This window comes from Pieris napi, chromosome 12, assembly GCF_905475465.1.
Source record: "Pieris napi chromosome 12, ilPieNapi1.2, whole genome shotgun sequence".
Classification (NCBI taxonomy): Eukaryota; Metazoa; Arthropoda; class Insecta; order Lepidoptera; family Pieridae; genus Pieris; species Pieris napi.
The window spans coordinates 1,025,784-1,037,171 of NC_062245.1; the positions used below are offsets into that span (position 1 = coordinate 1,025,784).

Consider the following 11,388-nt stretch of genomic DNA (forward strand, 5'->3'; position numbering starts at 1 on the left):
GAATAAAATTTTTGAAAAGATTTTTATCTTGTTACGCCAAAGAAGTATAACTTTTATCGCGTGTACATAAGTACACACACCTTTTTTTTTTTGTTAAACGATCCAATGTTGCCTAATTATCATAATCATGACCGCACGAGCTGAAATAATTCCAGGTTTCATCTTAAATCACTGGAAATCTTCCACAGTTCGCCATACTAGATACTTTTGCAAACCTTGCGTGTGTGGAATCGGCTCCAAGTCTCCCTAAGAGACTACCTCCAAGTATTAAAAAAAAAAGGTGCGTGTACTTATGTACGCGCGTAAGAAGTTATACTTCTTTGGCATTATTAAAAATAGATTTTGATTGCATGCAAATAATTAATTACAATTAAATAATCAAAGACTGGAAAATAAGTCATTATAGTCAATAAAGTTCAGTTTACATTTGAAAAATTAAATAAATATTTAATATTATTCTCTTACATTAAGTGTAACATAAATTCTATTATTATTCGAATGTTGGTTTTAAATTATGTCCAATGCCGTAGCATCTTCCGTGGGCAACTTCATTCTGTTAATTTTATGTCACGGTGCGCGCATCGTAAAATTTCACTCTCATCAGTTTTTCATGACGCGCCTAAAGAAGTATAACTTCAAAAACGTACTTCCTCCTCAAAAATCTTTCAACGAGTATAGAAACCATGACTTCGTATACGCCATGCATTACAGTCCATTAATGTTTTTTCAGCTTGGCCTGCGAAAGTCCCTTGGATGCCAGAGTGAAATCTGCCCTATTGGCAGATACACTGACTCTAGTAGGATTACCAGCAGTGCCTATGAGCAGGCATGAGCAATCGCCGCAGAACAACTCCCTCAAGATGAGGATCGGAGCGGTGTGTAGCTTTTATATAATACCGATATTTAAATGTGATATATTTATTTTACTATGAAAAATGTCTGTAATCCGTTGTTAGTATGATGAATTTATTGCCAAAATTCATAAATGTTTGAAGCATTCAATTATTTCATAGCTTCTTCAAGACGTCACTATTAAAATATAATATTTTCTCATTACATGTAGTATCTTATTTGCGAATAGTGAGGGTTTTTTTAATAATTTTTGTTTAAATAAATATGTAATGGTAGATTATAATAGCTTTTGAAATTCACCCACAAATTCAGAGAAATAGTATTAAAAAATCTATTCAAACATACAATCGTATTTTAAAAATATTTTAAAGTATGATATATTTGCGATATTTTGAATATTTATTTTCGTTAAAAAAACGTAGTAGAAATTATTTTTATAATAAAGGGTGGCACTTACGGAAATCCATTAAAGCCTGGTCACCCATTTTTGTTTCAGTAAGATCTCTTTTTATTAAACGTCTTACTTCTTATAGTAAACATTTTGCAGCGTGAAAAGTTATTTTCGAGGATCCTAGGCTTTTTTTTATATAGAACAGGGGGCAAACGTGCTGAAGGCTCACCGAATGTTAAGTGTTACGTTACAATGCTAATGGGCTCGCGAGCGCGTTGCCGGCCTATAAATTTAAATTCAATAAAGTGTGATATGATATGTACGATACAAATTATATTAGAATTGACCAAATCATATGACTAATAATGTAAAATACCTTTAAAGACAAATTTGCGCGCCATTGTGTGTGGCAGAATATGCGAACTTACGATTGTACCTTACACATTTTTGTACAATATTCTTGCAATAAATAAATTATTATTATTATAAAACATTTATCGTAATATTATAGTCAATTGCCATATACCAGGAATGTAAGGTCGTTTATTTACAGTGCCGCCGTGTCCACTCAGCAGAAAACGTGTTCGTACGTGGAAAACCTCAAACCCAGGCGGAGAAAGGAATTGCTAACCTCTTAACGGGCGAAGAATTGCGCATAGTACGAGCTGTTCGAGCCCAATACGCCCGGCGTGGGGGATTCGTCAGAATATTCCCTAGTCAGAACTCTTGGCAGAAGTATTCGCAGTATTTGGGTAAGGTTTTATTTGTGGTTTAAATAACCCACCACAATTTTTCAATGTGAAGCAATGATTCCTAAAATTACATTCACATTTCTCAGTACTCATCTCTCTTTTCTTCATAGTGACAAAGAAAGAGAGGAAATGGTTCTTTAATTTTTATGTTTAGAAAAACAAAATTTTTATACTATGTATATATCAATTATAAGATTTCTTTTTATCCATTATTTTAAACAAACAAAGGTACACTCAAAATACTATATCTCACAATCTATTGATACAATAGTTTTCAAATTTATATTTCTTCTTTTGCAGGTTAGGTCAAACTTAAAATCATATTTTATACTATTAGCGCCATCTATGTGTCAGTCTTCGAACTTTTTAGCCATATTATAAAACATAGTCTAAAGATTGTATCGTGTTCGTTGCTATGGTTACCATTTTTGATAAATACATTGGTCGTTCCAGATCCTGTAACCGGTATCCCGATTTGTTCTACGTCCCTAAATAATAACATCCCCTATACAGTGGTTCACAATTACAACTTGTTGGTACATTCCCACGTGTTACCGCATTTCCAGCACGCGCAAGCTGCGACTAGCCTTACGGACACACCGCAGAGGTAGATATTTTTACAATTATATGTTGTCTATGGTTTTTATTGGTCTCGTACAAAAGTTACCGAAATGTATAATTTTACTTTATAAATCCATACTCTATGGTTGAGATTAAAAAATGAGACTGTCAAAACTCAGTGTGTCGCACTTGTCCACCTCGTAGAACTACTCGGAGAATTGTAAGAATATATTTTACTATTGTTATGTGTTGAATAGAAAATAATTCGTTTAATTTAATGATCAATAGAACATTGAACATTAAACCTTATGTATATGTCACCATAAAATTGTAATCACCGTTAGATTGTAATCTATCTCGCGAGATTGTAAACTGTCGAAAGATTGTGAACCTTAACGAACTGCTTACAATTTAACGTATTATTATTGGGTAGATTGTATGATTATCACTTCAATAGATTACAATCTACCGAATAATAATGATGCTGAGGTTCACAATCGAGATAGATTACAATCTAACGGTGATTACAATATTACGTTAACATATACATAATTCGTGCATGCAAATTTAAGCTGTAAGTACAAACATAGGTTCATAATTATACTACACTGCTGTAATACGATTTTGCAATGGAATAAAATTGTTATAACCTAATTTTTTTATAGTAAAACCTTTGTAAACCAAAACTAATATTTTTTAGATTAAAACGTTACGAGGCTGTATGCATCGCGGGTGCGGCGCCGGCAGTTCAAATAAACTCCCCTGGTGAGGCAACCGCGCCTCCAAGGGACGCCAAAAGAGCCAAAGAACTCATCAAGACCCAACTCACTGACGGGATGAAGTTGACGTGAGTATTTTTCATAGTTTTATAAAATAAATACAGTGCACTACTTTTTTTTAATTCAATTAAAAGTGTCATACAGTTCGCACGTCTATTTATTCAGATCAAGAACTTTAAACAATTCTTAACTATAACTCCTTAACATATGATTTTTCCGGCAACGCAATCGTGAGGCCTCTAGCATTGAAAGTGTCCAGGCAGCGGTATCACATAATTAGATATGCATCCTGCCTTGCTATAAAAAAATGATCCTTCGAGCCGGATAACGCTATTATCCTATAGTTGGCGAACAGTGAGAACAATAGACGCTTGCATAAGCGATAAGGAATTGTTGGAAGGATTAGGGTTTAAGCTATAAAACCTAAATAAAGTACACTATATATATGTCACAGCCAGCTAGCTTAATTAGCCGTTCAATCAACAGCCTAGCCTCTTAACTAAACAGTTTAACAAGCGGCCTGAAAGATATTGCCGTAGCGCTCGTAACATTTAATAAACTGACAGGCCATTCGTTCGATAGAGTGATCATGTGACAGAAATAATAACAAGAAACGTTAGAAGTTATACTTTGGCGTAACAAGATAAGAATCTTTTCAAAAATGTTTAGTCTACGTTTGTAGAAAAAATGACACTAACAATAGAAAAAACTAAAATGTTGACTATAGCTAACTTGTCGGTTTTTTGTGACGGTGCGCGCGCATCGTTAAAATTTACTCTCATCATTTTTCCCTAACGCGCCAAAAGAAGTATAAGAGCTGATTTACACAGGGTCAGTAACTGACTACAAATTCGAGGCAAGTCAGTGCTGACCCGAAAAAAACCCTGTGTAAACTGATTTGAAGTCAGTACAGTGGCTTGAAGTCAGCGCTGACTTGAATATTCGGACACGAATATTTTAAAGTCAGTTGCCCCCCCCCCCGCCACCCGCGCACCCCCGCGCCAGCCAAATAAACCCCGAGGTTTCAAGAACTGGACGGCTTTATAAAAAATGCTATTGTAAATAAATAAATAAATTTTTCAACAAATAATTAAATCGTCGTTTCAGTTGTTTTCGCGAATTCATTTTTCCCACTGACTTCACAAACGTGTGCTCATCGTGAGAAACGCACCACTACTACTTACTTGTAAACAGTTAAAGTCAGTCGCGGCGCCGACATTGGCGCTGCGACTGACTTGTCTACTTACCCTGTGTAAATCAGCCATAACTTCAAAAACTGACCTGACGTGTGTCAGGCACAGAAGGTCAGCCATCTACTGTTTAGGTCTAAAGCGGTTTATCACGATATTTTCTACTACGTTGATTGAACACTATGTTCTTCATATTTCACGTGATATTGTATGTTTCAGTATGGGCGAAGGCCGCCGCGCTTTCGGCCTATACCTGACCCACGTGCTCAAGCGCATATCGTCTCCGAGCAACGAAATGGCGGTGCAACACGCAGCCCTGGTGCTCCGATTCCTCAGAAGAGCTTCGGCCTCTCTGCGAATGCCTTATAATGTAAAGGTGACGATATATACGCATGCCGCTTTACTAACCACGCCCTGGTTCTAAATGTGACACCCCGAAGCAGGACTAAACTATGACTATGTCATACAATTTTGAAGAACGTACATCAGCCTTAAGCTTAGGTTTCCTAGAAAAGCGGCGCCGTTAACTAACGGCCGTCATTTTACGGTTGTTAATAACAGCCGTCTTTACTTTTTAACATACGATTTCGATCGTCCAAGTCACGCTACACGCGAAAAACGTTTATCACCGCAATGACGGCCGCTATTTGACGTTACGGTGACACTCAACGTTCTCTAGGAAACCTACTCTGATGTTATTTATAGACAATGTATGGGTAAGTGTCACGAGTGTGACAATTGTCATTTCTCAATTTATGTCTCAATACCAATCGTTTTTTCTACGAATAATTAAGAAGAAAAATCCTATTATTATTATACTATTATTTATTTATTTAAAGAAAAAAATATGTGCTCCTTCAAAAATTTTGGTTTCGAGAGGAATGTAATTTTAATTTAACTAAATTAACTTTTAAATTTAAATTAAAAAGTAACAAATTACGATTGGTATTCTTCATATAGAACCCGGGAGATATACGCTGCTTGACTTTACTATTGTTCCTCTATTCAGAAATTGACCTAATTGCAGCGTTTGAAATAGTCATCTCTCTTTTCATCACGTGTAAACAATACTTGACAGACAGAGACGAAAAATTACTTGAAGTCTGCAATTAGATTGATTTCGTTTTTAAGAATAAATACGAATGCTTTTCTAACCTAGTGCACTGCAAATCTATAATAATTTATATTTTATTAATATGGTAGATCAGTTCTTAGAAATTTTACATATTTTTTAGTATTTAATTTGGTTGCACAAAAACATGCATGATTTTAATTTTACTCTGATTTTTAATTTTAATTCCAAAGAAATCTGACAGCTATCATTTTTTATATGTCAGAAATGATAAACCTTTTGGCCGGGCACATTTTTCAATTTCAATACGAGTCTGAACATCTGAGTCTATACATACATTTTATTTGTTAGTGAATGTATCCATTTTATTAAGTGCGGTAGTCCACATTAAAAGTGGTTTTACGGCGAGTGATAATTACGTCCTTTTCATCACAAACAGTAAAAAACGCACAAGTAAAGATAAGTTTTTTTAAAGGTTTACTAAACCTGGAATTAGTAGGCAGTGATACCAGCTAAAGAATAAATTAAAGTTAATACGATATATTGTTATTGTGATATTGAAATATTTGTTATTTTTGTATTAGGTCACTTAAGTAAGTTAATATTAAAAATACGTAGCATTTTTTTTACTGCCCTCAAATATTTCGGTGGAGAACTAGTAGCAACACTTATGGAATGTCAGAATTGTACGGAATGAAAAATCAGAGTATAGAAATTTTACATATTTTTATAGTGTTAGGTTTCACGAAAAATGCATGATTTTAATTTGATATTGGTTTAAAACTTTTTTCTAGCTTAGATTTTGTATTATTAGTTCCCAGTAGCGGTAGAACCGTTATCTTACCTCCTCATTAATATCCGTTTACACGAATGTTTTTCTTTTTAGATAAGTGAGTTCCTAGTATTTCTCCTTGTGGTAGACAGATACTTTCATCAGACAGAGATTTCATTGTTCATTTTTATCTCAATGACAAATTGGTGATCAGTATTGATTGAATCATAATTTTGTCGCGTTTGCTGTTGACCTTAAGGGCATTTACAGTTCAGCTCGGGCTATAATTATTATTTAATAAAATTCACAAATGTACGTATAAGGAACGTATTATGCAAGCGCGTTTTATTTAACATATCGCGCCATCTATTGTTTAAGAAAATGAACTAAATAATAATTATGAAGATATTTTTTTGGTTGAATACACCTCAGGCAGTGGCGGTTTTAGTAGGTAGTAGAACTGATATGTATGGCTTGATAGAGGGAAGAGGGAAATAAATTTTCTGCAATACTATACTTAATATTTTTTTGACGACTCATTGGTCTAGTGGTTAGTAGCCCTGACTGCGAATCCATGGGTCCCGGGTTCGATCCCCGGCTGAGACGAACATCGATGTGATGAGCATTTGGTGTTGTGCTTAGGTCTTGGGTGTTTAAATATGTATTTATATGTCTATCTATCTATAATATGTATGTATATCCGTTGCCAAGTACCCATAACACAAGCTTCACCAGCGTAGCATGGGACTAGGTCAATTGGTGTGAATTGTCTTTTAATAAAAAAAAATAATAATAAAAATATTTTGCCACCAATTGGTTGCAGACTTCTGCGAAAGTAGCGAAAAAAATTATTTTCCCAAATTTGCCGCCTCAAAAATCTTCCAGCTTTAGACAGCTACTTAGCCTGTTGGCAAATTCGCCACTGATCTCAGGATACGTATCCCACATATAGTATTAAGTAAGATAGTTTAATAAATAGTAATCCATGACGATGGTCAGGGTCCCCCTGCGAAGATGTGCGACAAGGACAGATGTGCGATCATCGCGAAGCAGCTCAACGATTTCCTGTACATGTACTATCGGGAGACGGATTTATATACAGACAGCAACGACAGAGATGGATGCGTGTCGAATATACACTTCGCACACTTCTTGTATGCCGCTAGGTATGATTCTCAAATAGTTCATGGTTATTCAATGTGCCATACATAAATTTACCAATTTTTTTTAAATTCCATAACACCTTTTCTGTGCCTCACATAAGCCGTGTATATGTCGCATCCAACTAGCTTAATTAGCCGTTCAATTAACAGCCTAGCCTAGAACATCTTTCAGGCCACTAGTTAAACGGCGCCGTTTAGTTGAGTTATGCATGGCAATTTCCTCTCGATGTCTTCCTTCACTGTACTAGTGAGTGTTAGTGTCATAGAAAAGTACATCGGTGGGGGCTGGGGTTCGAACCTACGACCTCAGGGATGAGAGACACACTCTCCACTCTCCATTTATAGATACGATAAAAAAAAGTATCGCGTGAATACTTAAATACTCTTTTTTAGTAATTGGTAAACAAACACTACTAAATTTTTAACAACATCACGCCCACAAAATTAACAAGTTTTAAAAAATTCCGATTTTTCATACAGTTTTTCTAAGTTTTCTGTATTTTTTCTAGTGAGGCCGATTTAGAGGACGTATTACTTTTGGTCCTTCGATCGGATAATTGGGTGGCGACGTTCTTGGGTGATACTAGAAGTGCATTGTGCGTTGACGCGCCACCCGCGAGATTGGCGCATACAAGCAAACATACATTGTTGAAGCATTTGGCTGCGGTCGCGCCTATCAATTGTAGAAAATACAGGTATTGTTATGTTATTTATTTCTTTGGAAAATCTTAGGAAAACTTTTAACTTGTTCAAACCCGGAACAGGTTAATTATTTAAAGTTTAAAGTTATTAAACTAACACTGAGAAATCAATCCGTAAAACTTTCTGTTGCTACCTTTTCTGATATTTTGATACTGATTCATTACTCTATATTTTATAATATAACAATATTATAAACAATTAACTGTACTTTTGACATTTTATAAAGTTGAAATATATTGTTTTGTAACCGTATAATTTAATGCATGTATAAAGAAAAAAAAGAAATCAACAAAACTAACAATTATCATACACCGAATAAATAAAATAAATATGTTTTTTATCGAATATAAGATACAGGTATCACTTATTGCACCTCATTAAAAATCTTAATCCCTACTCATCGGCAAAGAAGACAGAGAAACAGTAAAAAACTCTCGGTACTCTTTTAAAATAGCAAATCATCAAACAGCACCGAGGCATAAAAAACTTATAAAATCAAATTCATAAGTTGTTTCAACGCCATCTAGCGACAGTATCACACAATCAAACTTTTGACACAAAATCAATAAAATAAATTACTTCTCAGACCTACCATGGACTCGATGAGTCGTTCGGAGTCGTCCAGCGTCGCTCAAGAGTCGGACTCGTCCCCCCCTCCGCCCCCATACACCACTTCGGACATCGTACTTAAAGAGTCGCTCAAGGAAGAGAAGCCGCTCAAAGTGGCACTTAAGTACGCGAGATCATAGCAATATTATTTAATACAATATTTAATAAGACCGAAGTTTCAGTAGATTTTTTTTTATTTAAATTGAACGAAATAAAATGTTTAACTAGTTACCAAATACCAAAAAGTACTTACTAATACATCGAAATAGATACTGCACTAATGTTACCATAGATTAAAAATACGGAATAGATAAATGAGGGTATTCCAATTTATTATATTTTCGTTTTAAATTAACTCCAATAATTTCACATCGTTTACTTGCGTCACGCTTGCGGTGCCTACAAATTTATCTATTCCTAGAACATATTTGTAGTTAGTTCAATGTGAGGGTACACCGATTACAACTAGGTTTAGGTAATAATAAAATATATTTTTCCATTAATGCGCTTTTTGTAAAAAAAATATAGAAAACTAGTAGAAAATTGCACTATGCTTCGAAAATCATATTTTTACACTAAAATCTAGGTTAAGAAATTTATCTTTCCTTTGTTAAGTAATTTCTGTCAACAATAGACAATTCGATTATAGAAGAAATAGATCTAAATCACCGCGAATGATTTCGACAACATTACGAACCTACTGTAATTACAGTAGAGGTTTTATTATGTTTCGTAAAAAAAACCAGTAAATTCGCCTTTCGAGATTTTCATGATTTGACTTAAAAATACTCAAAAATATTGACCTCTTAGGTTGACATTTAGAACTTCAAATTACCGACCTACTGTAATTACAGTAGTATTGTTATTGTCATGTTTCGTAAAACATCGGTAAATTCTCCTTCCGAGAATTTGATTACTAGACTAATATTAATAAAACCAAACAATAGTTAAATGTTCGATTCATTCAAATTTGTTGAAAAAAACTCACTAATAGATTTATATATAAATAAAAAGAAAACCCTATTTCGTTCGTTTATCCTTTTCCACATATATTATATCATTGACAGTAATTGCATTAAAACTGTAGAACAGTAAAATTGAAATACGTTTACTAAAAATCTACTGATTTATTTAACTTGAGAATATTGCTTTGGAAATTTTAGATATATCGTATTACCTACGCAACCAGCTTTTACGCTTTTAAAGTTGCCATTAATTAGTACAATTTAATATTAAATTAAGTACCTGGCAAATAGGTGCTATATAACAAGAACCATTCGTATTGTCTACGAGTGGTTTTTTCAGCCGGGCGTTAGCTGTGGAAGTTGATAAATTGTCGTTTAGTAGACTGAGCTAAGTGTTTTGCTCTTATGAACACGTTTTACATGATAGAGTGAGATGGCTATGTGTTCCAGATCATATGTTAGAGTGAGATGGCTATGTGTTCCAACTTTTACGTCAAAGGGTAAACCAGTTTGACATATTATACTTTATTACATTATATAATTTAAATTAAACCCCAAATGTCAAGACCAAAACAATAGTTAAATGTTCGATTCATTCAAATTTGTTGAAAAAAAATTCGTCGTAATTATTATTAGTAAAGATGCTAGTCGTGTTCGCGTTTGGATAAATATCAAATATTATTTATTAAATTTCATATTTTATTGCATAAATCTAATTGTATGAAACTTACATACTGCGGAATAAAGTTTTTGTTGCCATGATTACTAACAGGCGAAACCAGAGTCATGGGAGGTCATTAACCCAACGCCCCTCCCCGCGCCCCAACTGAATCCAAGACGTATAAAACAGATGATTAATAAAATCATTCTATTATTATCCATAACGATAGTAACCATGGCAACAAATATCGTACTTTAAGTTAAAGTAACACAAATAAGTAACAACATTTCAAATATATTGCTTTTATATAGAATAAACAGAATTCAAATTCGATTCTAAAATTTGTAATCTTTGTCAGCCATAGATTAAACTGTCATAAATTTTAATTTACACAGACTTATAAAAACTAAGCTGCAGTACTCTTTCGTCTCTTTCTCTCAAATTGTGTTGACGATATGATGAAAAGAGACATTAGTACTTCGGTGCAATTATTGATGTATTATTGAATAAGATTTTTTATTGTTTGACACAATGTATTTTGAAGTTAAAATTAATTTTATAAGAATTTTTAGTTTCCTGTCACTTAAATATTTATTAAATCAGTTTAATTACACGGCCTTAAGTGCATTTATCTCTTTCTGTCAAATTGTATTTACGGTGTAATGAAAAGGGACAGATGAGTTAAAACGGTGTAATGAGACTGAGTTTTACGTGCTTCTACGAATATGGTTAGATTCAAAATCTTTTATTGCTTTGCTTCAAAACCATTTGTGATTAATATCAGTTAATAAATGTAATAATTTTAATCTCTGCAATACGTTATTAAAAGTTTTAAGTGATATTTTGGTTTTATTTTTAATTATTCTTATTCATCATAAAATATTTAATGACAATTTTTATTGATTTAATTATGACATAA

At 33.7% G+C, this 11,388-nt stretch overlaps 1 protein-coding gene across 6 annotated transcripts in view; it reads left to right on the forward strand.

Annotated features, from left to right (window-relative positions):
* Window positions 1-9,351, forward strand: part of LOC125054554 (tubulin polyglutamylase TTLL5) — a 29,487-nt gene extending 20,136 nt beyond the window's left edge. For 3 of the 6 annotated variants that reach the window (XM_047656520.1, XM_047656526.1, XM_047656524.1), the window contains 8 exons: window positions 731-875; window positions 1,797-1,995; window positions 2,449-2,602; window positions 3,257-3,403; window positions 4,745-4,901; window positions 7,369-7,535; window positions 8,042-8,227; window positions 8,821-9,351. In XM_047656520.1, coding sequence (XP_047512476.1) covers window positions 731-875; window positions 1,797-1,995; window positions 2,449-2,602; window positions 3,257-3,403; window positions 4,745-4,901; window positions 7,369-7,535; window positions 8,042-8,227; window positions 8,821-8,983 — 1,318 coding nt within the window. In that variant the 3' untranslated portion in view covers window positions 8,984-9,351. The remainder of the gene's footprint in view (window positions 1-730; window positions 876-1,796; window positions 1,996-2,448; window positions 2,603-3,256; window positions 3,404-4,744; window positions 4,902-7,368; window positions 7,536-8,041; window positions 8,228-8,820) is intronic. The other 3 variants (XM_047656522.1, XM_047656523.1, XM_047656521.1) reach the window with 3 other exon arrangements.
* Window positions 9,352-11,388: the final 2,037 nt, after the last annotated feature.